Source organism: Barbus barbus, assembly GCF_936440315.1.
Source record: "Barbus barbus genome assembly, chromosome: 40".
NCBI classification, from domain to species: domain Eukaryota; kingdom Metazoa; phylum Chordata; class Actinopteri; order Cypriniformes; family Cyprinidae; genus Barbus; species Barbus barbus.
The window spans coordinates 25201957-25229879 of NC_136718.1; the positions used below are offsets into that span (position 1 = coordinate 25201957).

At 38.8% G+C, this 27923-nt stretch overlaps 1 protein-coding gene and 1 pseudogene across 2 annotated transcripts in view; both read right to left on the bottom strand.

Moving 5' to 3' along the window:
* The window catches only part of LOC306859403 (E3 ubiquitin-protein ligase TRIM7-like), a 39196-nt pseudogene extending 32915 nt beyond the window's left edge, over window positions 1-6281 (bottom strand). The window contains exons 1-2 of the transcript in view: window positions 6228-6281; window positions 5312-5407 (exon numbers count right to left, since the gene is read on the bottom strand). The product of the transcript in view is annotated as an E3 ubiquitin-protein ligase TRIM7-like (transcript). The remainder of the gene's footprint in view (window positions 1-5311; window positions 5408-6227) is intronic.
* A 6870-nt stretch (window positions 6282-13151) lies between these two features.
* On the bottom strand, window positions 13152-27654 carry LOC306859557 (E3 ubiquitin-protein ligase TRIM39-like). The gene is made up of 8 exons (XM_079400630.1): window positions 27379-27654; window positions 24582-25132; window positions 24384-24479; window positions 23800-23970; window positions 18333-18416; window positions 18139-18172; window positions 13986-14012; window positions 13152-13891 (listed from the first exon to the last, which is right to left on the bottom strand). Exons 2-8 carry the CDS (start codon window positions 25128-25130, stop codon window positions 13350-13352), a joined length of 1503 nt encoding a protein of 500 aa, XP_079256756.1. The 5' UTR covers window positions 25131-25132; window positions 27379-27654; the 3' UTR covers window positions 13152-13349.
* Window positions 27655-27923: the final 269 nt, after the last annotated feature.

Here is a 27923-nt window from a genome sequence, read left to right on the forward strand (position 1 = left end):
GTGTATTTGCATAATAATGGACAAGTAAATTTTTTATTTAATTCACAAGCAATATTGACTTCATTCAGATGCTGTTATATAAAGAAGAATCAAGAATCACACCATTTTACATGTAATTCCACGTTAACAGCTGGAGATGGGAAAGAAAATGTGTTCAATAATTTCTTTACAAAACAATTCTCTGGAAATGTAGTATTTTATGTTGACTTTCATGAAGTCATATTAAAATTCATATACATTTCATCCTAGATTTTTTAAAAAGTTGAAAATGTGAGGACTTCCAAGTAGCCCTAAAAGGCGACCAGTAGAGACCAATATGCACATTACGGTTTCCATTAAAACAGTACAATTCCCATTATAACCAGTAAATCCATTACAAATTCTGCGATGGTGTCTATTGTTTTTTTGCAGCAGGGGGCTAAATGTTCACATTATCTCACACAGAATATGGTTATTTTCTGTTAGTCACTGTACGAGTGTACATCTGTAAACATCTGATAGGAAACGTCCAATAATCTACTAAATATGTCTTGCAGATATCAAATAGACATCTCTGTGATGTACGTGTGCTATCAGGGTTGGCTTATCGAGCTAAGATGTATTGATTTTGTTCCATTTTCATGTCAGAATAATATAACAATTGCGCAAAAAACTAAAATTTAGCACTTCTAAGCAGGTAAAAGATTCATTAGTTTACATTATTGAATTTATGAAATTCTAGTTTCTAGTCAACAATGTGTCTCAGTGCAGCACAGAAATAGACCCACCAGTAAAATCACAAAAGGAATAAAGAGGTCACAGGAGGATAAAACATAAGTTTAAACATATGTCTATATACACACTATATTCTATATATATATATACGCTTATAAGCTTATAATATAGTGTGTAGTGCTCTTTCTTCGCTCTAGACAAGTGGTCTCAAACTCAATTTCTGGAGGGCCACAGCTCTGCAGAGTTTAGCTCCAACCAGCTCCAAATCACACCTGCTTAGAAGTTTCTAATGATCCTGAAGACCTTGATTAGCTGGATGAGGTGTGTTTGATTAGGGTTGGAGCTAAACTGTGCAGAGCTTAGCCCCATTGGTTTGAGGCCAATGCTCTAGACCAGGGGTGTCAAACTCAGTTCCTGGAGGGCCGCAGCCCTAGTTTAGTTCCAACACACAAACCACGTAGTTTTCAATTGAGTCTGAAGGACTTGATTAGCTGGGTCACGTGTCTTTAATTAGGGTTGGAGCTAAACTCTGCAGGGCTGTGGCCCTCCTGTAATTTAGACACCCCTACTCTAGACGGTGTGGGGTTCACAGTGTAGATACTGGAGGAGCAGAAAATAAGACGCCTCTAGAAATGAACGGTGTTTCTGCTCCATACTAACAGCAGGTGGGGGTAGATTAAGATCAGCTATAAACAAAATGAAGCTGCAGCAGCAGCAGCTCACTTTTGAAAGAAGTTCACGCAGTGCTCACAATTCAGAAGAAACCTGCAGTGCTAAATGAAAGGACAATACATGTCTGTCTATGGCAAGCCATTTTGACTTTTATTCCTTAACAGGATATGAATTCTTGATATCAACAATTCAGTTTTTACTAGTTAAAATGCTAATTCTTGATATCAGGAATTAGATTTCTACTAACAATGGCTATTTCTGATATCAACAATTAAATTTTCACTAGTTAAAATGTTAATTCTTGATATCAAGAATTAAATTGTTGATATCAGAAATACATTTTCAGATATCAGAAATGAACATTGTCACCAAGTCACTATTATTTGTATAGCGCTTTTAACAATGCAAATTGTGTCAAAGCAGCTTTACATCAGCTTGATATAAAGCTGGGTGGCTTTATATCAGCTTTACAGTATTTAGACGGGGAAATAGTGTGTCGAAATAGTGTCATGCTCCCCTGGCCAGACAAAATCAGCAGTTTAAATCTAGGCTAAAGCAGAGTCGGATTGTGCAAAGGACTCATCTGGTTCCTGTGGTCTTGTCCCGATGGCCGTCTAGGAGACCGGGTCTTCACTGGAGACCAGTCTCTGGGGCTCATCTAGGTGTCCTGGTCTCCGCTGACGTTCAGGGCTGTAGAGGTCATCTCTAGGTGACCTCTACATACATTTGTATTATTTAGTATTTGTTTGTAAATATTAGATTTTTATAACACAAGCAAAACCAACAATTTAATTTGTTAGTGTTTGTTTGGTAAATATTATATTTTTTTAGAATAAAACACAAACCTTGAATTTGAAATATTTAGTTTTTGTTTGATAAATATTGTTTTTATAATAAAAACAAAGCCAACATTTGAATTATTACATGTTTATTGGTAAATATTTGTTTTATAACAAAAACACATGCAAAATTGTAATGAAAAGTGTTTGTAGATACTGGTTTTAATAATAATAAACATAATATTTATTTGATTTGTTTAGTAAATACTGTTTTTTATAAAAAAACAACAAAACAAAAATAATATTATAAAGCAAACATTTGAATTACATAGTGTTTGTTTAGTAAATATAGATTTTTTAATGACAAAAAAAAAAATCCAACATTTGAATTATTTGTTTTTCGTTTGGTAAATATTTGTTTTTTGTTAACAGAAACAAACGATAAAATTTGAATTATTTAGTGTTTGTTTGGTAAATATGTATTTGTCAGAACTAAAGCAGAGCAAAGCTATTTGAATGATTTACTATTTGTTGAGTAAATAGTATTTTTATAACAAAAACAAAGCCAACATTTGATTTTTTAAGTGTTTGTTGATAAATATTTGGCTTTTATAGCAAAAACAGCCAACATTTGAATTTTGTAGTGTTTGTTCAGTATATATGTGACCCTGGAGCACAAAAGCAGTCATAAGTAGCACAGGTATATTTGTAGCAATAGCCAACAATAGCCAACCCAGTCTCGTTTGGCTCTCAGCGAAGGCGGTCGCATTTTCTTCCCTCCCTACCCTTACCTCCCCTGCTTGCTCTCTCGTCTTGTCCTTGTCTAACACTTAAGAGACACTCTCTGCACTATTCGACAAAACCGAAATTATGGATCTGATCAACTGGTCTCTTAACGCAATTGGCACCATCTTCTCATCTAGAAGTTTGGGATCGGGAGAGCCCGGGTGTCCTGCTGGAACTTTCGCAGCTGGCTACACGATGGACGCATGGGAGAGGTGGCGGGTCGTGTGTCTGGCGGCTCTTTCCGTGGAGGACATTGAAGACATCTACCTATTCGGAACCATGATAACTGGGTTTCTGCTGTTTGGAATAGGCGTTGCCCTGAATTATCGGAGAATTAAGGAGACGGGAACAGCTGTCCAAAACCTCACAAGGCTGCCCGTCATGATTGGAGCAGTCGGCAGAACGGTCGCCTCTGAGACAGAGACTATTAACCGCAATATGGATTCGATCACGGATAAGCTCTCGGCTTTGCAAAGGAAAATTGATGGACAAGGAGATCAGAATGGACAATGAGAATAGCTGTGAAATTAGAAGGCAGCTGTTCGCCCAAAGACCAAACAATCTTATCTCTTTTCGGCTTCCTAAAACAACAGACAGCTTGGCAAGGTTGCTCTGGAATCTAACTCCCCGGATGAATGCTGCAGGGAGACGCTCTTTCTTCCCTCCCCCCTCAACAGACACCTTGTGATTGTCGAGCGTTTGGGTTCCGGCCAAGGTCGTTTCCATGGCAATTGCTGTGTCGCACCACAACCTGCGGACTGAGACAACTTGTTTGGAGTGCCAGCACGGCGGATCTCTAGGCACACGAACTTACACATACACACACTCATACGCTCATAGATACAGATATTCATTCACCTCCCATTACCCACATCCAACGCCTTTGCCGCTTCTTCCCGTCAGTCTGATAACGGGTCTGTGTTAGCGCTGTAATGGCTGCAGACCGGATGGCTGGTCGTCTGAACTGGATTACTCTCTGCAAGTTCCTGTATTGACTGTGCTCTATGCTGAGGTTTTTTGTCTGTTCTCACACTGTACTCCCGTTCAGGAGCATAGTGTGAGGATTATTTTTTCTCCTTCCTTTCCTCATGTTGTGCTGTATTTTTCTTCTCTATTGCATTTCGTTGCCTTGTATCTACATGTGCAATGACAATAAATTGAATCCAATCCAAATACATTGAATGGGTCAAAATTATTGATTTTCCTTTTATGCCAAAAATCGTTAGGATGTTAAGTAAAGATCATGTTCCATGAAGATATTTATTAAATTTGCAACCGTAAATTATTGTAAATGTAAACACCCATAGATTGAAAGGATAATTAATACACAAGTCCAAACTGACCTTAAGTAAAACATTTCTACTGTATTTTTCATGAAAATCCAAATAGAACTTAATGATAGCATATATAAAAATCCACTAAAATGTTATGTAAAGTTATCATAGCACACTTTCAAACAATGCAATTATAAAACACTTCTGGTACTACACGTAAAGTCAATTTAAGTGTTAGTGCTAATTAGTGTATTTTTTGAGCTGGCATATTTATTTTTGCAGTAGTACACTTTATTTCAATGTAATAAAAATTAATTTAAATATCAGTAGTATTTAGTATAATTTTGCAGTTGCACTGTAGTAGAAATATACTTTTAATAAGTGTATTTATAGTGTATACGTTTTACTATTTTATTTAGCACAAAAAACAAGAATTTACTACAAATGTACTTGCTGATAATTATTTTTTTTTTTAATGCATTCAAGTATGTTTTATTTTTGCCTGGGCCAACTTTAAGGAGAGAGTTCACTCAAAAATAAAATTTCTTATCAACATTTAACAATTAATTTAGCACCTTCATCAGTTATGTATTAAATATTATGAAGCTCAACATTAATTTTCATAATTTGATCACTGCTGTAACGTGGGGTTTTGGGGTTCTGTGTCATGTTCATGTTTTCATTTCTTTTATTTTGAAGTTCATTTATAGTTCCTGTTTGTGTCATGCTTCCCTTTCCCTCTAGTCTCCTTGCTATTGGTTCCCTTGTTCATTGTGTCATGTTCTCATTGGTTTGTTCATGTCATGTGACCCTCATTGTTTGTTATAAGTAGCCATGTAGTAGCCTTTGTCTTTTGTGGTGTATTGATGTTGTAACCCGCTGTTGGTGAGTCTAGTCTGTTTATGCCATGCCTGTTCATGCCATGCCATGCCAAGCCAAATCTGTTTCAAGTCAAGTCTGTTTCATGTCAAGTCTTTGTCTATTTGGATTATGTTTGGATTTCTTGTTTGTAAATAAACTGCACTTGATTTCTCACTACGCTTGCGTACAGTGGACTCCTTGTTACAACTGCACACCAGGTTTGACCTTTCTCATCTCTACTGAGTGCTGGATCTCTTGAATCTTCTTCATTCTGTTCTGGATCATCTCCTGCATGTCTGTCTGTGTCTGAACCAGCTGATTCTACAAACAGAAAAATACACACATTTATTTCTGAATTTTCATCTTCTGACAGTTTTCAGGGTAAAACCATGGTCACACTATATTTTGAGCATGGGACATTTCTTTGGAAGCTGCAGTGGTTGTGATATGAGTCTTTTTAAAAACTTTCAACACATTAAAAATTCCCCAAATTTATAAATATTTAACACCCAACCAGTGCTATCAAGTAGTCATAATTAGAGTATATTACATTTTGTAATGCTCATACAGTGCCTTGCGAAAGTCTTCATACCCCTTCAGTTTTTCACATTTTATGTTGCAAGCTTGTTAACTGCTTTAAATTAAATTATTTAATTTATTTTTTCCTACATCAATCTACACCCCATACACCATAATGACAAATCAAAAACAGAACAGTCACAACTTTGTAAATTTATTAAAAATAAAAAAACTGAAATAAGTACATTGCATAAGTATTCATACCCTTAACTCAGTACTTAGCTAAAGCACCTTTACAGCCTCAATTCTCTTTTGTTTGATGCGACAATCATATGCATTTGGCAATTATATGCCATTCTTCACCTCCCCTGTTCACCTCTCAAGCTCTGTCAGGTTGGATGGGGCAGACACACATTTTCAGGTTCCTCCAGAAATATTTGATTGGGTTCAATCCCAGGCTCTGGCTGGGCCACTCAAGGACATTCACAGAGTTGTATATAAGCTACTCTTGCTGTGTGCTTCGGGTCATTGTCCTATTGGAAGGTGAACATTCGGCTCAGTCTGAGGTTCTGAATGCTCTGGACTGGGTTTTTATTAAGCCTATCTCAATATTCTGGTGCACCAAGCTTTTCTTCTCTGACGAGTCACTCAGTCCCTGCCACCTGCAGAGTACCATCCCAAAAGTAAAGTGTGCTGGCAGCAGCCTCATTCTGTGGGGCAGTTTTTCAGTGGCAGGATTGTTGTGTGTTTGTTTTCACTGAAACATGGCTAAACGACAACATCCCGTACTCCGCCATTCAGCAGCATGGGCTAACCAGCTACCGAGCGGACAGAGATTCATCACTGTCTGGTAAGACTCGCGGAGGTGGTTTGTGTATGTATATCAACAAAGACTGGTGTAACAATGCTGCAGTAATACCAAAACACTGTTCATCGTTGGTGGAGTTTATGGTTGTGAAGTGTCGACCATTCTATCTGCCGCGGGAGTTCATGGCCATTGTTGTTGTCGCGGTTTACATCCCCCCGTGTGCAAACGCTAAGGATGCGCTTCGTGAACTGTATAGCGCCGTCAGCGAACAACAACCAAACAACCCTGACGGCTTTTTCATCATAGCCGGTGAATTCAACCATGCAAACCTAAAGACAGTTTTACCAAAGTTCTACCAGCATGTGAACTTTGCAACAAGGGGAAACAACACACTGGACTTTGTTTATACAACAGAGAAAAACACTTACAAGGCTGTACCCCGCCCCCACCTCGGGTACTCGGACCACATCTCTGTTATGCTAATCCCAGCATACAGACCACTTCTCAAACTCACCAAACCGGTTCAAAAGCAGATCACAGTATGGCCAGTCAATGCCACCTCAGCACTGCAGGACTGCTTCCAGGACACAGACTGGAACATGTTTAAAGAGGCAGCCACTTACAACAACCACACAGGCCTGCAGGAATACACCGAAACTGTGACTGCTTACATCAAAAAGTGCATAGATGATGTAACAGTCACCAAGACCATCACCACACGTGCCAACCAGAAGCCATAGATGACAGCAGAGGTTAGTGGGCTGCTAAAGACCAGAGATGCATTCAGATCAGGAGACAAAGCAGCCCTCAAAACAGCAAGAGCCAATCTGTCTCATGGCATCAAGAAGGCAAAACATCAATATGCTAAAAAAATCAAGAACAACTTCACAGACAGTAAAGACACTCGGGCCCTGTGGCAAGCTATTCAGACCATCACGGACTACAAGCCCCCGCCACAGGCCAGTGACGATGACACATCTTTACCAGAGGCACTCAACCACTTCTACTCACGATTTGAGATACAGAACAACACACCTGCACAGAAACTACTCGCATCTCCAAACGACCAGGTACTCTGTCTCTCTCCAGCCGACGTAAGGAAGACCCTGTCCCGGATTAACCCACGCAAGGCTGCGGGTCCTGACAACATACCTGGCCGTGTTCTGAGAGACTGTGCTGCACAGCTGACGGATGTCCTAAAAGATATCTTCAACACCTCGCTGAGTCAGGCAGTCGTCCCCACGTGTTTCAAATCCACAACAATCATACCGGTACCAAAGAAATCACCTGTGTCCTGTCTCAATGACTACCGTCCCATAGCACTGACTCCAATCATGATGAAGTGCTTTGAGAGGCTAGTCATGCATAACATCAAAACCAGCCTCCCCAACACACTCGACCCGCTCCAGTTTGCATACCGTCCAAACCGCTCTACGGACGATGCAATTTCCTCCACCCTCCACCTGGCTCTTACCCACCTAGAAAATAAAGACTCCTATGTTAGAATGCTGTTAATTGACTTCAGCTCGGCATTCAACACAATAATCCCACAACAGCTCATAAATAAGCTAAACCTGCTGGGCCTTAACAATTCCCTTTGTAACTGGATCCTGGACTTTCTAACTGGAAGACCTCAGTCAGTCCGTGTCGGCAACAACACCTCGAGCACTACAACACTGAGCACAGGTGCCCCACAAGGCTGTGTGCTCAGCCCGCTGCTCTTCACACTGCTGACCCACGACTGCACTGCCAAGTTCAGCTCCAACCACATCATCAAGTTTGCTGATGACACAACAGTGGTAGGTCTCATCAGCAACAACGATGAAACGCACTACAGAGAGGAAGTGGCACAGCTGGCTGAATGGTGTGGCACAAACAATCTGTCCCTCAATGTGGAGAAGACAAAGGAGGTTGTGATGGACTTCAGGAGAAACTCCGTTGACCACCCCCCACTGACCATCGACAGCTCGACTGTGGAGAGAGTCAGCAGCACTAAATTCCTGGGGGTGCACATCACAGAGGATCTCACCTGGACCACCAACACCATGTCACTCTCCAAAAAGGCACAACAGCGCCTACACTTTCTCCGCCGGCTGAAAAGAGCAAGTTTCCCTCCACCCATCCTCACCACATTCTACAGAGGCACCATTGAGAGTGTGCTGACCAGCTGCATCACTGTCTGGTACGGGAACTGCAGTGCTGCTGACCGCAAGACCCTCCAGCGGACAGTGAACACAGCTGCAAAGATCATCGGTGCCCCTCTCCCCTCCATCCTGGACATCTTCCTTACACGTGACAATAAATGACAATAAAGCTCAACTTGAACTTGAAATTCGGAAAAAACAGAGGTGTTAATTATCGGACTTAAAAACCCCACATGTAATAATCTAGAACACTATCTAACACTTGACGGCTGCTTTGTCATTTCTTCTTCATCAATTAGGAACCTAGGTGTGCTGTTTGATAGCAATCTTTCATTTGAAAGCCATGTTTCTAGCATCTGTAAAACTGCATTTTTCATCTCAAAAACATATCTAAATTGCGACCTATGCTCTCAACGTCAAATGCAGAAATGTTAATTCATGAGTTTATGACCTCAAGGTTAGATTATTGTAATGCTTTATTGGGTGGTTGCTCTACACGTTTAATAAACAAACTCCAGCTGGTCCAAACTGCAGCAGCTAGAGTTCTTACAAGAACCAGGAAGTATGACCATATTAGCCCGGTTCTGTCAACACTGCACTGGCTCCCTATCAAACATCGTATAGATTTTAAAATCTTGTTAACTCTTATCACATTATAGTCCTCCACGTCCGCTGCGTTCTCAAAACTCTGGCCATTTGATAATTCCTAGAACATCAAAATCGGCGGCGGGCGGCAGATCCTTTTCCTATTTAGCACCAAAACTCTGGAACAATCTACCTAATACTGTTTGGGAGGCAGACACACTCTGTCAGTTTAAAGCTAGATTAAAGACACATTTCTTTAGCCTGGTTTACACATAACACACTATTATACTTCTATTATTCAAATCCGTTAAAGGATTGTTAGGCTGCATTAATTAGATCAACTGGAACTGTGAACACTCTCCATAACACATGATGTACTCGTTACATTGTAAGAAGAATGGCATCTATGCTAATATTTGTCTGTTTCTTTCTTATTCTGTTTCTCAGTCCTTGTCTGGATCAGATGGTGGATCGGCGCCGGGAGATGATGTCTCCCTGATCGTCGGCGGAGGTCGGGACACCTGGATGAGCCCTGGTTTTTTCCAAGGTTTTTTTCTCCATTCTGTCACAGAGGGAGTTTTGGTTCCTTGCCGCTGTCGCCTCTGGCTTGCTCAGTTGGGGACACTTAATTTCTAGTGATTATCGTCAATTTGATTTCGCAGATACTATTTAAACTAAACTGAGCTAGACAATGACATCACTGAATTCAATAATGAAATGCCTTAACTGAAAATTGAGTGTTTAATCTTATTTTCTATGCATTACTGACATACTGTTTGATACTGTTAAGTGCTTTGACACAATCTGTATTGTTAAAAGCGCTATATAAATAAAGGTGACTTGACTTGACTAGTGGCAGAAAATCAATTGGCATAAACTATAATAGACCCTTTTAGGGCCGACGTCATGATTACGTCACAGCTGGAGGCAAAAACAAAGCGAAAACTGGAGGCGGCCAATTCAAACCAGCACAGATTTGGCTACATAAGGAGCTTAAAAATCCAAGGTAAGAAAATAAGATTTAGTTTTAAACTCATAGACGGAATTTGAAGCTTTCACAGATAAAGGAAAGTTATTCCATAGGCTCGGTCCAACTATTGCAAATAGAAAAATGTAGCCTAGATAGTATGTTTTCTAGCTGATGTTGTGCTTATGATCAATAATGTCTTTGCATTCGACCAAAATGATTTGCAGAACACGAGTCCCACTCTTTGAAGCGGGAGTGATAGAGGATTCCGCTTGGTCTTAAAGCCTTCCTTGAGCGGCTACATTCGCAATTCAAACAAAGATTTGGAATCAGGGCTCTGAACCAGTTCAAAGAAGGAAAACGAAAACTGGAAACAAACTAAATTTTGACTGGGACAGAACCAGAAACAGAAACTAAATCAAATATTATAGTTCCGAACAGAATCGAAAATTTGAAATGACCATTAACCGGTTAATGGTCATTTCAAATTTTCGATTCTGTTCGGAACTATAATATTTGATTTAGTTTCTGTTTCTGGTTATTTTATTGTTCCATTTAATATTTAATATTTGCTGTCAACCAATCAGGAATTCAAGATCTTACGCACCTGCAGCGCTTCTGTGAATGGAGAAAAAAGAATAAAACTATAGACTTACATAAAAAGTAATATATATATATGACTAAATATATTTCACTTAAATCATTGAAAGATTAACGAAACGAAAGAAAATAAAATGTGCTGAGTTAGGCCTACAGTTCATTGTGATGCATTCCAAAGTTCTTGGAAAGGAAAATGAGACTGCAGAAAGTAGTTTTCTTTATCTTGCAAAAGCTTTACAGTTTTATTTATTTTACAATTTTATTTGTTTTGCAAAAGCTTGACCGTTTTGAATGATGTCTTGCATCTGTATAACAAACCAGCGTTGGTATCACGCCGGTGCCTCACATGCACACAGACACAACATATTTTTGCGACATTGCTTCATTATAAAAATAAAATACAGTTGAAGAAACGTATAAAAAGTTAGTGCTCTGTTGTCCAATCTGTTGCATTCAGCATGACCACCGCCTCATATGCTAGCCGATGTGAAGAATGATGTTTAATGTCGATGAAAGTACAAAGCCTATAATAAATAATATTTTAGCATCCAGATACGTCGCGGATATGGAAACATTTGGATTCGTGCTGAATGAGAGAGGTAGGCATCAATTTCAGCTTAATTTGTTTTTGGAATGACGTTTTTATAGCCTATATAGGCTATAGCCTTACGTTTAGAGGATTTGTTGTGGAGAGAAACTAATAACTGTGTTTATAATGTTTGTAAACATTTAGATTTACCGGCATTTTAGCTTACATCATTTCTGAATGTAATAGCCCAATAAAATGCGATGCGACTTAGCCTGTATTTTTTTCTCAAAATGCAATTTTATACAGGCAGCGTTCTTTTTAACAATGCTGCAAACATTTGTAAATATCTTTAAAAAATACTTGAATGTCTTTAAAGCATTAATATATTTTTTTCTTTTGTTTAAACGTGCTATAGAAATAAACTTTGACTTGACTTGACTCATCCTTCAAAATACTTTTCCCAGCCTTTAATGCAGCCAATTCCAATTGTTGCTTGTTTTGGGGAGTTTCTGCCTTTACTCTCCTCTTCAGCTGGTGAAATTCATGTTAAATCAGATTTAAATCTGGAGATTGCCTTGGGCAATCTAAGACTTTCCATTTCTTTGCCCTTATAAATTCCTTGACTGAACTGGCAGGGTGTTTTGGGTCATTGTCCTGATGCAATATGAAGCACTTCCCAATGAATCTGGTGGCATTTTCTTGAATATTGGTAGGAAAGATTGTTTTGTACCCTTCCAAAATCATTCTGCTACTGTCATCATACATTAAGTCATCAGTAAAGTTGCAAACTCTAATCTTGCCTTTCTATTTTTGGTGCTGGTCAGAGGTTTGCATCTTGCTGTGTAGCATCTGTAATTCTGTAAGTCTCCTGAGGACAGTAGATTGTCAGAGCATCACCCCAGCTTTCTGGAAGTTGTTGGTGATTTTACAGACATGGTTTATTTTCACAGCTTTTATGATTTGTCTGTCATCAACTACGAATTAATGCAACAGGACACAGCTGATCACTTAGAAAGACCCGTGAGGCAACTGTTCCGATACTTACGCTCACATCAGATAGAGGGATGAAACTCTAAAAGCGCTGAACTTCTTAGCTGGTAAAACATCTATGTGTTGAAACAGCTAATAATAAAATGTGGAATTCTGTAGTTTTGTCTCATATTCATCTTTTAATTATATTTGTAAATGTCACGACTCCACAGCCAACAGAGCAATTTTGTCTGTACTGTTCCAATACTTTTGGAGGGCAGTGTGTGTGTATATATATATATATATATATATATATATATATATAATTCACTACATACAGTAATTCGTTTGAGTACTGCACCAGTCACACATAAACTGGGTCTGGGAGTTCAGACACAGGGAGAGGCATCAAACGAGATGAAGCGTCTCCCCTCTCTCTTCTCTGGGTTCGTTGGTTCGCATATATCTTATACACACACACATATATATATATATATATATATATATATATATATATATATATATATATCTATACATACACACATATATATATACACACATATATATATATATACACACACACACACATATATATATATATACATATATATATATATATATATATTACATAACTATATTGTAATAATACATTATTTTGTGCTGTTATGCCCCCTGGACTCTGGTCAGTAGGTCATGCACGCGCTGATAGTGCTGACGTGAACTAACCCTTAAATATAACCTACTCCGGAGCAGGTTATGTTCAGAGAATAACTTGCTATGGCTACTAACATACACTGAAAGTTACCTCTGTTTTCGGAACCGAAAGCTGAGTTTATCCACTTACTTACCCTTAAACATACCAGGGTATATCACATATCCTGCTTTCTGGAATACCCCCCCCCCCCCCCCCCCCCCAGGTCAAAAAATGTCAGTATTTGTCAGTACATGGCAGAAATTAGCTTCCATTTATGGAAATGAAAATCACATTTAGGGTTTTCATGGTCCAATCTGTAGCTGTGACAACTTATAATATGGATCTTAGTGTGTATTCTTTTTTGTTTATTTACATATTTTAATAATTAAAAAAACATTCCTTGCCTAGCTAATCTTTCCAGATGTCATGTCTCATATTTTAGGGCAAGTTATTTGTTAACAGGTGTGATGATCAGTGGGTTTGTGTTTTTACCTATATCGTTAAGCCCTGGGTTAAAATATGGATAGAGTTTCTCAGTGAAAGTCTGACCAGTGAAAGAGTAGATATAAGAGCTGGAGCCCACATCATAAAAGGAGAGCAGACCCTCCTCATAATCCACAAAAACTCCCACCTTCTCAGGTTTCACTTTCAGAGAGAAAGAGATTGGTGGGTTTTCACCAGCTATATACTGATTCATATTCCTCAGAATCAGAATACAGAATCCATTCATTGGAGTCAGTCTGATGATCCCCTTCCTGTTAATGGATTCTCTGGCCACTCCTAATTCCCACTCAGTCTTTCCCTTCACCTGCACCTCATAGTAAAATCTGCCTGAACTGAATCCCTCCTTTGCCAGAACTGAAGAAAAGACATTAAATCTCTTTGGGTTTTCTTGGACGTCCTGCTCAATGTCTCCATCCCTGACTTGTTTTCCATCAACAGATAGGATGAGATATCGATCGGCTGTATCAGGATCTAGAGTCACATCCACTAGATGAGAGATTAGACATTGTCAAATTCAAAACAAACATTTTCATATACTATATAGATTAACAAAGTAATGTAAGTGTTAGTCACACTGTACCTGCAAACTTCTGAGCCCACTTCAACCCTGTGAAAACAGATGACAATATAAGGTGATGAATTATTCTTCAGGTTAGCAGTGAGTCCATCAGTTTGTAAAGTAGAATGTCTTTAATATGTAGGGAATATATAGCTCCACTATATCCATTAAATGTATCTAATTATAGTAGCCATCCATGTTATTAGAAGAAATATATTGTTGATGAGAGGTTGGTTTATGTGTATCAGACATTATTTTTTGATAGGTTGTTTTATATATCTGATATTATTGCACATTTCCTATGTTCCATGTGGCTGAGCATATTTTCATGTGCATTATATTATGTTTAAGGCCTACTTGTGTATTGTATGGTCTAATTCTCCCTATTTTGATTACATCTAGCATTTATCTTTGTCTGTCATATGCTGTAGTCTATCTTTCCTGTGTTTTAGTGAGTTTGTGAATGATGAGCTTACTATTAAGTTAGTTGCAGTCTCAACTTCATTATTTCCTGTTATAATTCATTATGTATTGTAATTTTTCAGAATCAGAAACATAATGAGCTTTATTGGCCAAATATGTTTACACATACGAGGAATTTGTTTTAGTGACAGAAGCTCCACAGTGCAACAGAGAGACAGCAACAGGACAGGACACAGATAATAAAGAATAATACAAATATCCACATAGGCAGATGTACAAAACAGCAAAAACACAATATATAATATAGACAATTATGTGTGTACAGGTCTGATATGTGCAAATTTGAAATGGAAAAATTAGATAAAATTTTGAGGTTATTTGAAATGAACATTGTGAAAGGCTGTCGCCATTCTGTTCTGCTATGAGCGTGACTGTGTGGAGAAAGGAGCCTAATAAAAGAAAGCTGCTCTGTTTGACTCAACGATTTTGGTGTCCTCCTCATTTACTCCTCACCTCAACACAACGTAGAGACATTTGGGGGAGCACACCGACGAAGAGGGTTACAAATATAAATGCACTTACAGTGGAGGTCTATGAGACAATCACACCAGAGGGTTTAAAAGCAGAAATGTGGCTTGAGTTTAAGTTTGTGTAGAATTTTTACCAATTTTATAATTTTGTGGTAATCACCAACACATTGCAGACACTTAAAATGTTATTTATTTATTGGCAAAAAGAGATTTTCTTATGTTACTGACAATATACACTCACCTAAAGGATTATTAGGAACACCTGTTCAATTTCTCATTAATGCAATTATCTAATCAACCAATCACATGGCAGTTGCTTCAATGCATTTAGGGGTGTGGTCCTGGTCAAGACAATCTCCTGAACTCCAAACTGAATGTCAGAATGGGAAAGAAAGGTGATTTAAGCAATTTTGAGTGTGGCATGGTTGTTGGTGCCAGACGGGCCGGTCTGAGTATTTCACAATCTGCTCAGTTACTAGGATTTTCACGCACAACCATTTCTAGGGTTTACAAAGAATGGTGTGAAAAGGGAAAAACATCCAGTATGCGGCAGTCCTGTGGGCGAAAATGCCTTGTTGATGCTAGAGGTCAGAGGAGAATGGGCCGACTGATTCAAGCTGATAGAAGAGCAACTTTGACTGAAATAACCACTCGTTACAACCGAGGTATGCAGCAAAGCATTTGTGAAGCCACAACACGCACAACCTTGAGGCCGATGGGCTACAACAGCAGAAGACCCCACCGGGTACCACTCATCTCCACTACAAATAGGAAAAAGAGGCTACAATTTGCACGAGCTCACCAAAATTGGACGGTTGAAGACTGGAAAAATGTTGCCTGGTCTGATGAGTCTCGATTTCTGTTGAGACATTCAGATGGTAGAGTCAGAATTTGGCGTAAACAGAATGAGAACATGGATCCATCATGCCTTGCTACCACTGTGCAGGCTGGTGGTGGTGGTGTAATGGTGTGGGGGATGTTTTCTTGGCACACTTTAGGCCCCTTAGTGCCAATTGGGCATCGTTTAAATGCCACGGCCTACCTGAGCATTGTTTCTGACCATGTCCATCCCTTTATGACCACCATGTACCCATCCTCTGATGGCTACTTCCAGCAGGATAATGCACCATGTCACAAAGCTCGAATCATTTCAAATTGGTTTCTTGAACATGACAATGAGTTCACTGTACTAAAATGGCCCCCACAGTCACCAGATCTCAACCCAATAGAGCATCTTTGGGATGTGGTGGAACGGGAGCTTCGTGCCCTGGATGTGCATCCCACAAATCTCCATCAACTGCAAGATGCTATCCTATCAATATGGGCCAACATTTCTAAAGAATGCTTTCAGCACCTTGTTGAATCAATGCCACGTAGAATTAAGGCAGTTCTGAAGGCGAAAGAGGGTCAAACACAGTATTAGTATGGTGTTCCTAATAATCCTTTAGGTGAGTGTATATATATCAATATATATATATACACTCCAATACTTTTGGAGTGGAGTGGAGTGGAGTGTATATATATATACACTCCACTCCACTCCACTCCAAAAGTATTGGGACAGTGAGGCCAATTCCTTTATTTTTGCTGTAGACTGAAAACATTTGGGTTTGACATCAAAAGATGAATATCAGACAAGAGATTTACATGCCGCCTTTTATTTCCAGGTATTTACATCTGGATCTGACACACAACTTAGAAGATAAGTTTTTGTTTGAACCCACCCATTTTTCATGTGAGCAAAAGTATTGGAACAGATAGAATTAACATAGATTAAAGTGAAAAAGACTTAATATTTAGTTGCAAATCCTTTGCTTTCAATAACTGCATCAAGCCTGTGACCCATTGACATCCCCAAACTTTTGCATTCTTCTTTTGTGATGCTTTTCCAGGCTTTCAGCGCAGCATATTTCAGTTGTTGTTTGTTTTGGGGGGTTACCCCCTTCAGTCTCCTCTTTAGAAGGTAAACGGCATGCTCTATAGGGTTTAAGTCTGGAGATTGACTTGGCCAGACTAAAACCTTCCACTTCTTGCCCCTGATGAACTCCTTTGTTGTTTTGGCAGTGTGTTTTATGTCATTATCTTACTGCATGATGAAGGATCTTCCAATAAGTTTGGTTGCATCTTTCTTTAAATTGGCAGACAAAATGTTTCTGTAGACTTCTGAGTTCATTTTGCTGCTGCCATCATGTGTTACATCATCAATGAAGATTAATTAGCCAGCCCCAGAAGAAGCCATGCAAGTCCAAGCCATGACATTACCTCCACTGTATTTCACAGATGAGCTTGTATGTTTGGGATCATGAGCAGATCCTTTCTTTCTCCAAACTTTAGCCTTTCCGTCACTTTGGTAAAGGTTAATCTTTGTTTCATCGGTCCATAAAACTTTGTCCCAGAATTTTTGAGGCTCATCTCTCTACTTTTTGGCAAATTCCAGCCTGGCCTTCCTATTCTTCTTGCTAATGAGTGGTTTGCATCTTCTGGTGTAGCCTCTGTACTTGTGATCATGAAGTCTTCCGCGAACAGTAGATTGTGATACCTTCACTCCTGCCCTCTGGAGGTTGTTGCTGATCTCACTTACAGTTGTTTTAGGGTCTTTCCTGACAGCTCTCACAATGTCTCTGTCATGAACTGCAGTTGTTTTCCTTGGTCTACCTGTTCGATGTCTGTTACTTAGTACACCAGTGGCTTCTTTCTTCTTCAGGACATTCCAAATGGTTGAAATGGCTATGGCCAATGTGTGTGCAATGGCTCTGATTTATTTTCCTTCTTCTCTCAGCTTCACAATTGCTTGTTTTTCACCCATAGACAGTTCTCTGGTTTTCAGGTTGGTTACACCTTTTAACTATAAATGCAGTTTGAACAGGCAAAACCCAAATCTGAAACTGAGCGTAGACATTTAGTGCTAATTATTGTTTGAATAATCATTGTGATAGGAAACACCTGGGCAACAAAATACACCTGTCAGTCACATGTTCCAATACTTTTGCTCACATGAAAAATGGGTGGGTTCAAACAAAAGGTGATATCTTCTAAGTTGTGTGTCAGATCCAGATGTAAATACCTGGAAATAAAAGGCAGCATGTAAATCTCTTGTCTGATATTCATCTTTTGATGAATGTTTTCAGTCTACAGCAAAAATAAAGGAATTGGCCTCACTGTCCCAATACTTTTGGAGGGGAGTGTATATGTCTGTATGTATGTATTTGACATACACATACCAGTTTGATGGAGTTTTACGTTTGATGAGTACATCTACAGCAGGAGAGAAGACAATATATTAGTGTTTCATTCAAAGTTTCATCAATCATTATTAGTGTTTCATTCTGTTCTTAGAGGCAGTTCACTAGGAGTGTAAACAGTGTTTGTCCAGTAATATTGTACATTATCACTGATGAGACAGATGCTCACAGACCTGTGAGAGGTAGAGCTGTGTTTCAGTTTTTCTCCTTTTCAGTTTAATGAATTCCTGCTGCAGCCCTATAATGAGATCTTCAGCCTAGAGATGTGCAATATGGCAAAAAAATCACCTTTTTTCCATGCAGGATCATGATCCATGCTTAATACATGCAAATTACAAATAATATGACTAATACACAACAAGATGAAATATACAAAATTGTATACATTAAAAATAATGCTTTTTTTAGATCCTAATTTTTGGTTAGATTTTTCCTATTTTGTTTTACTGTATGAATTAAGTATACATTGATTCTTATTAAAGCTACTGAAGTTACTCAAGTAAAGAGCAGTGAGTGATTTTCTCTTTGAATTTTGTTGTTTGATTGACATGAATGAGACAGATGGCAGTAGGTGTATTAGGCTGCTGTAACTTTAAAGTCCCCATGAAATCAAAATTGAAGTTTTTTGGCTTTTAGTATAAATATGTTAGCCTTAAGGCAGGGGTGTCCAAAGGTGGCCATATTTGACGATGTGGACACTCTGGGGGGCCAGATGCTTTTCCCTATATACACACACACACATACATATACATACAGTATCTCACAGAAGTGAGTACACCCCTCACAGTTTTGTAAATATTTTATTATATCTTTTCATGTGACAACACTGAAGAAATGACACTTTGCTACAATGTGAAGTAGTGAGTGTACAGATTGTATAACAGTGTAAATTTGCTGTGCCCTCAACATAACTCAACACACAGCCATTAATGTCTAAACCGCTGGCCACAAATGAGTACACCCCTAAGTGAAAATGTCCAAATTGGGCCCAATTAGCCATTTTCTCTCCCCGGTGTCATGGGACTCGTTGGTGTTACAAGGTCTCAGGTGTGAATGGGGAGCAAGTGTGTTAAATCTGGTGTTATCGCTCTCACTCTCTCATACTGGTCACTGGAAGTTCAACATGGCACCTCATGGCAAAGAACTCTCTGAGGATCTGAAAAAAATAATTGTTGCTCTACATAAAGATGGCGTAGGCTATAAGAAGATTGCCAAGACCCTGAAACTGAGCTGCAGCACGGTAGCCAAGACCATACAGCGGTTTAACAGGACAGGTTCCACTCAGAACAGGCCTCGCCATGGTCGACCAAAGAAGTTGAGTGCACGTGCTCAGCGTCATATCCAGAGGTTGTGTTTGGGAAATAGACGTATGAGTGCTGCCAGCATTGCTGCAGAGGTTGAAGGGGTTATACAAGCTGTACTCTCACTACTTTACATTGTAGCAAAGTGTAATTTCTTCAGTGTTGTCACATGAAAAGATATAATAAAATATGTACAAAAATGTGAGGGGTGTACTCACTTCCGTGAGATACTGTATATACAAATATATACAAAACAGTTTAAGGGTTACAATTTAATAGATGTTCAACAAATAAAAAATAGATATAATACAGATAAACAAATGATAAAGCCTGGCTTAATGAATATTAGATCCCTTTCTATGAACGTGCTCTTTGTAAATATGATCACTGATGACCAGATGATTACATTATTTTAAATGAGTCTACCCCACAAGATTACTGTTATAAACATGAGCCGCATCCTGGTCTGGTTTCAAGTATAATTTGTTTGAAGTATTTGTGCTTCATATAACATTATCTAGAGTGGTAAGCGTTAATGATAAATCTCCTGTGACGTTTGTACTGGCTACTGTATACAGGCCACCAGGGCACCATATAGACTTTATCAAAGATTTTGCAGATGCCTTTCTATGTGAGTCAGTGCTGGCTGCATATAAAGTCTTAATTGTTGGTGATTTTAATATCCATGTTGATAATGAAAAAGATGGATTGGGAACAGCATTTATAGACATTCTCAACTCTATTGGGGTTAGACAACACATGTCAGGGCCTACTCATTGTCATAATTATACTTTAGATTTAATACTATCACATGGAATTGATGTTAATGGCTTTGAAATTCTGCAGCAGAGCGATGATATCTCAGATCATTATCTAGTCTTGTGTATACTCAATATAGCTAAAGCTGTAAATTCAACTCCTTGTTACAAATTGTCACATGTCCGGTCTCAGTTATGTTTAAGTGTGTGTATTCTCTACGATCCTTCCTGAGTATCCAGCGTTTCCCTGCCTGACACACCGTGTCACAAATATGATAGAACCATCACTTCTGCTTTGTAGATAATCTTCCTGACTTGTCTCAATTCCTCAGCATATTCAATAGCTCAGAAAGACTTGATGATGTAACAGAAACTATGGACTCTCTCTTTTCTAGCACTTTAGATACAGTTGCTCCTTTACACTTAAGGAAGATTAAGTAAAAAAGGCAGACACCATGGTATAACGAGCACACTCGTGCCCTAAAGAGAGCAGCCTGGAAAATGGAATGCAACAGGAAGAAAACGAAACTAGAGGTATTTTATATTGCATGGAGGGAAAGTACTTTCTCCTATAGAAAAACCTTAAAAACTGCAGTGAATGGTGAGGTATCATACCGATCACAAGTGCAGTATGGAGTACAATGTAGCTCAGTACTATGATTATTGCTTTTCACGTGCTTTTACATGTTACCCTTGGGAGATATTATCAGGAAACATGATGCTAGCTTTCAGTTATGCTGATGATACGTTGAAAGAGAGTGCAGTAAGATAGAAGTTGCAAATAATTTAAAATTAGTCAACTAAGATAGAAATGTTAAATGACCAACAGCTATATCCAGTGATGCAAACTACTCAACGTTTTTTCTCAAATATGGCCACTGAGAGAGAGAGAGAGAGAGAGAGAGAGAAAGAGAGATTAAAGTTGTGTCTATGAATTACTTGCGTCTGTGTGCCTCTCTCTACCAACAATTAAGTTTACTTGTGTGTGCGTAGCGTGATCTACGGTCTCTGTGTGGGAGTTTTACATTGGTTAACCAGAAAAATTAAAAACCTGATTTTAAAACATGATAAAATAGTTTCAACAGGAAACAGTATCATTATACTTGATAATGTCAGATCACACATCGTTACAACACTCACCACATTATCGCAGAAGATATATTGTATATCACACTCCCCAGCCTCGACTTGAGTGAAAAATTAAATAATCCGCAGCTGTGCAAGCACTTGTTTTTTAGGAGTCTAACTTGCAAGCGCCAGACCACTGATTCGTCAAACCTGCTTTCTTGCTGTCTGTATTCTTCCGACTTTATTTTGTAGTTAGTAACAAATGATTCGAGGGAAATGTATTGGAGTAACAGTATACATTTTAATTGTGAAATGTAGTGGAGTAAAAGTTAAAGTTGGCAGAAATATAAAAACTAAAGTTCTCCCAAAAACTACTTACAGTGGGGCAAATAAGTATTTGATAAACTGCCGATTTTTCAAGTTTTCCCACTTACAAAGAATGGAGAGATCTGTAATTTTCATCATACGTACACCTCAACTGTGAGAGACAGAATAAAAAAAAAAAAAAATTAAAATCCAGAGAAGTCACATTGTATGATTTTTGAATAATTAATTTCCGTTTTATTGCATGAAATAAGTATTTGATACAATAGAAAAATAGAACTTAATATTTGGTACAGAAACATTTGTTTACAATTACAGAGGTCAGACGTTTCCTGTAGTTCTTGACCAGGTTTGCACACACTGCAGCAGGGATTTTGGCCCACTCCTCCATACAGGTCTTCTCCAGATCTTTCAGGTTTTGGGGCTGTCGCTGGGCAACACGAAGTTTCAGCTCCCTCCATAGATTTTCTATTGGGTTAAGGTCTGGAGACTGGCTAGGCCACTCCAGGACCTTGAAATGCTTCTTACGGAGCCACTCCTTAGTTGCCCTTGCTGTGTGTTTGGGGTCATTGTCATGCTGGAAGACCCAGCCACGACCCATCTTCAACGCTCTTACTGAGGGAAGGAGGTTGTTGCCCAAAATCTCACGATCCATCCTCCCCTCAATACGGTGCAGTCGTCCTGTCCCCTTTTCAGAAAAGCACCCCCCATGCTTCACGGTTGGGATAGTGTTCTTGGGATTGTACTCAACCTTCTTCTTTCTCCAAACACGGCAAAAAATTATATTTTGGTCTCATCTGACCACATGACCTTCTCCCATGCCTCGCCTAGATCATCCAGATGGTCTTTGGTAAACTTCAGACGGGCCTGTACATGTGCTGGCTTGAGCAGGGGGACCTTGCGCGCGCTGCAGGATTTTAATCCATGACGGTGTAGTGTGTTACTAATGGTAACCGTTGAGACTGTGGTCCCAGCTCTCTTCAGGTCATTGACCAGGTCCTCCCGTGTAGTTCTAGGCTGATCTCTCACCTTTCTCAGGATCATTGATACTCCACGAGGCAAGATCTTGCATGGAGCCCCAGTCCGAGGGAGATTGACAGTCATCTTGAATTTCTTCCATTTTCTAATAATTGCGCCAACAGTTGTTGCCTATTGTCCTGTAGCCCATCCCAGCCTTGTGCAGGTCTACAATTTTGTCCCTAGTGACCTTAGACAGCTCTTTGGTCTTGCCAATAGTGGAGAGGTTGGAGTCTGATTGATTGAGTGTGTGAACAGGTGTCTTTTATACAGGTAACGAGTTCAAACAGGTGCAGTTAATACAGGTAATGAGTGGAGGATAGGAGGGCTTCTTAAGACAAAGGCCGTTTCTCAATACCAAGTTCGCAGAGTCTGGACTTCCGTCCTTTCGAGTTTGGACTTGCCAAGTTCGACTCAGAAGAACGAACTCTCGAGGACGGGAGGACGAACTGAATTCTGGGTTATGGCCCGTATCAAGTCCGCACAAGTCACCTCTCGATGCATCCTCGGTAAAAGGGGCGGATCAAGAATACATCCGGGGATTTGAACTGGACTTGGCTAGATGTGAACTTTGAATTGGAACAGTACTTGGGCAGCGACTGATGACGTTTCACAAGTCCACAAGAACACAAGTACAGACAAGTACGCATATTGAGAAACGGCCAAACTAACAGGTCTGTGAGAGCCAGAATTCTTGCTGGTTGGTAGGTGAGCAAATACTTATTTCATGCAATAAAATGGAAATTAATTATTAAAAAATCATACAATGTGATTTTTTTTGCCTCTCACAGTTGAGGTGTAGCTACGATGAAAATTACAGATCTCTCCATTCGTTGTAAGTGGGAAAACTTGAAAAATCGGCAGTGTATCAAATACTTATTTGCCCCACTGTAAGTAAGGTAACAAAGTATTATTATTTCATTACAATACATCACTACTTGTGGTGATCATGGGTTTTGCACAGATTATTACCTCAAACAAGCCTTGTCACATTCAGCAGCAGTAAGATTATCATCTTCTGCAGCTCTGAATAGAGCAGACCAGATCAGTGAAGAGCTCAGCACTGACTGATTTATTTTTTTTCTGTGTTCCCCACCGCCAACTGGGCAAAGTTGCATTAAAAGTTAAATTTTTAGGCTGGTCTAAAAATAGAAATGATGATGAATCCTTACCTGGGCGATTCTGCTGTCATCAGAGAAGCTTTGCGGATCAGTAGACATGGTATATTGTTTAGGCAAGATGAACAATATCGCTACCAACAGGAAACCCAGACCAATAATCATCCAGTTTGAAATGTGGACTGTTCGAGACGAAGTAAGGAAAAAATCAATGGAGGTGAGATTCTGCAAAAAGAGACACATTCAGTTTAAAGAACATTTCTTGAAGGAAGATCTTGGTGCTTGTGCCAAGTTGTGGCCCAAAAAAAGCCAGAAAAAAAGGGCAAAGGGCTTTTTAAAAAGTAGGTTAGGCAGTCAGTGGTGGGCTTAAAGTCGATCTGTATTTGATGAATTACCCTCAGAGGATAAATAAAGTTTATCTAAAGGACCCAGTCAGGTAATATTCAGATACTTTAAGAACACTAGATATTGTTAATTCAATTATATATAAATTATTATGGAAATAATTTGATAAAGCTGCTTAAGAAATGAAAATTCTCTCATCGTTGACCTCATGTAACTTGAAACAAGTTTTTTTCCCCCCATTTTATTCAGCACTGATATTGGGATTATTCATTTTAATAATTTTATGAATTCACCTTTCTTATGTCTACAGAGTGCTGGATCTCTTGAATTTTCTTCATCATGTTCTGGATCATCTGCTGCACGTCTGTTTGTGTCTGAACCAGCTGTTTCTACAGACAGAGAATAACAAATAGCTTTCCATCAAAGTGTTTTTTTTTTTTTTGATTACTGTATTTCATGGGTGTTTAAAGTGTTTTGCTTATATATCTTGCCTTCTTCTGCTGACTCTCCTCCTCTATAGGAACAGTGTTGTGAGTCCTGTGGTCTCCTTCAATGCAGGACAGACACACACTCGTCTGATCATCTCTGCAGAACAGCTCCAGAGGTCTCTCATGTTTCTGGCATATATAATCCTCCAGATTTTCCACAGCGTTGATCAGTTTGTGTTTCTTTAGACGTGGGACTCTGTGATGAGGCTCCAGGTGAGTCTCACAGTAAGAGCTTTGACACATCAGACAGGACTTCACAGCTTTCTGCTTTCTTTCATCACAGAAGTCACAGAACACCTCAGATTTTTCTTGATTGAGCTTCTTAAAGTATTGCACAACATTTGTGAGTGTTGTATTAATCATGAGATCAGGTCTTTTGCTGAATGTTTCATTACAGGATGGACAGAAGCAGGTCTGTGTATCTGTCCAGTGCTTGTTGAGGCAAGTTCTGCAGAAGTTGTGTCCACATGGAGTGGTGACTGGATCAGTGAACACATCCAGACAGATGGAGCACTGGAGCTCCTCATTTAGTGGATCACTGGAGGATGCCATGCCTGAAAAGATAAGTAATGACAAATGCCTTGTCCAAATACCCACATTTGTGGTCTTGGCCACTTGAGAGCGTGTGCCTGCGACAGAAAGTAAGTGCGCAAGACTATCAACAGGTCTTAAAAATGCACTCTTAAGGCCTTTCCACACTGAGCGTGAAAAAAGCTAAACGAATATCATACGCGATGACGCACTGGTATAAAACCATACATTTCTATGGATGCTTCCACATAGGCCGCTAACATTCGCATGTCGAAAAGGCAAATGGTTTTTTTGTCGACCAGTCTGACGAGTCTTTTCAGTTTCGCAAACAAAAGTTTTAGACCCACCAAAAAAGACAGCAGAAAGGAGAGCAACATTTGCAGTTTTGCGAGGAAAAGTGTTTGAAGTGCACAAAGAAAAACAAAGATTTTCAAAGGTTATACATTTCTTTGTTTTTGAGCCTTAAGAAGACTTTTTTTTTTTTTCTTTTTTGCAATCTTTTATTTCTTAATTACAAAGTAATTAGTTTTACTCTCAAAAGCAAAAATGTTTGATTGAATAATAAAGACAAAAATAATTCCATATAGCTTCTGTTGCACAAAAGGGTGAGGATGGCGGTGCTGTTTCTAAAACCAGTGAAAACAAACACAGAAGAAGAGTCTCCTGGATATAAGAGAGTGGATGCTGAGTTCCTGTTATCGTTGGTATTGGAGAACAGATTTATTATCACATGTACAGAAACATTTCTAATAATTCTCCCCTGAATCATGTGATGAGTCTGAGCACGTTCACTCTCTAGTCTAGATCTTCTGTATTAAAAAAAATCGAGTGAAACATTTTTCTACAAATGAAATATGAAAGTAAATAGACATGATTATGATGATATATTTTCTGTATGTAGCTCATGGTATTATTTATAGCAATAAAGGATGTTTATGACAAATATTAGCAGTGTAGCGTTATTAAACATACAAAGTGTCTGCTTATTATAGAATCAAAAGCAACTATAGATCACAGTCGGAAGTTATTACAAGCACACAATGATGGTTTAAAGTGGGTAGGCATATATTAATAATACATTTTCAAGTGTAGCTTGATACTAATTGTACTTATAATTATATTTTAGGATGTAGCCTATTCTTGTAAGCATTATAGTTTGTGTTTCTGCTGTAAACTTTATCTTAATTTAGATGTTAAATCATATACGAGATACATATCTGAGGAAAAATGCAGGCGTGAATTAGCAGAAGGTGAACAATCGTTTCGCACTCTGTGTGAAAGCACCGTTCGTCGGCGATTCGCCTCGCTTTTTCGCATTGCACTCAGTGTGGAAAGACCTTAATGCATCCCATCATGCATCATGTTCTGGAAATAAATTGTGAGATTTTTTGCTGAGACACTTGAGCTCTTTATCCTCACTTGGGCCAAATACAGGAAATACAAGTAGTCAAGTGCAAAGACCACAAGAGTGTGTATTTGCACAGGGCAATAATATCATCTACATTGCTGAATAGAGCAATTCACCGGAAGAACATACACCGCATGCATAATTATTAGGCACGTTGATATTCTGATCAGATTTTTTTCAAAGCACATTTTACCAATTCCAAACCACATCAATCTTAATAGCTATTATTAATTTTGTATTTAATCATTTATGAGTGATATATAATTGTCCACGAAGGCTGGAAGTGAAAAAAGTGAAACACTAAAAATGAGCTCCTAAAACTTACTGCCAGACTCTGGAAGATAAATTCTTCAAAAACTGTTACAAGATGATTTATTGTTTCTGTATTGCATTAGTTTTGAATATTTCTCATGGGTATTTACAATTTTTTTTTACATTTAGGTCTGAGTTAAACCTATTTTTTGGCTCATTTTATCAAAAGAAAACATGCCTGAATATAATTTCTGAATATATGGACCTTCATGGACTATTATATATCTCTCATAAATGATTAAATACAAAATTAATAATACCTATTAAGATTGATGTGGTTTGGAATCGGTAAAATGTGCTGGGGGGGGGGTGCATAATATCAGCGTGCCTAATAATTATGCATGCGATGCGGTGTATAAACACCAGGTGTAAAAAGTTATGATTTTCACTGGACTTTGTCTGCAGTTCAAGCACTTTCTGTTTCTGCACACTTCAGACTTTGATTTACTGCTATTTAAATGACATACGTTTACTTATTGTACATTATGACAGGCTACTGCTTCATGCTATTAAACTACTGAACGAGCTCTTTTCATTTCCATCACTTACCTGTGAGTGAATATCAGAAATGCTGTTGTCTGACGAAGCTTTCAGTTCATCTGTTAGGTTTCACTTTCACTGAAGCTGCGGCTCAATTCGCATAGACTATCCGTCCTAAATAGTATTCGAAAACAGAATTAGAATGTCCCAAATCGAAGTATGTTGAAACGAGTATGTCATAAATTCCCGGATGGTCTACTAAGGTTAAAATTGGTTAAAAGTGCAGATAGATGCGCACTCTAACAGCTTATATTGCCCACAGTGCATTGCGCGGGGGACGAGGATTCGATTAGAACTACAAACACGTATAAAAAGTGTTCAAAAACTCCAAACATGACGGATATGCGAGACCGACGGACAGGTAGAGAAAAGGGCTTGAGTGATAAATGACCTGTCACCTGATTAAAAACATTTAATGTTTTCTGCGTTATATTTCACCTGCAGCAACATTGTGAACTTTTATCATGATACGTTTGGTCATTAACTTTTAAATGCATCAGTATGCATACATCTCTCCAATACAGTAGGATATCAAATTAAATGAAATGTGGATT

Coding starts and splice junctions, on each gene's coding strand:
- LOC306859557 (XM_079400630.1), bottom strand. CDS start 25,130: ATGGCATCCTCCAGTGATCCACTAAATGAGGAGCTCCAGTGCTCCATC. Junction 24,480..24,581: donor AGGAGAGTCAGCAGAAGAAG/GCAAGATATATA, acceptor CTCTGTCTGTAG/AAACAGCTGGTTCAGACACA. Junction 23,971..24,383: donor ACTCTGTAGACATAAGAAAG/GTGAATTCATAA, acceptor CTCTTTTTGCAG/AATCTCACCTCCATTGATTT.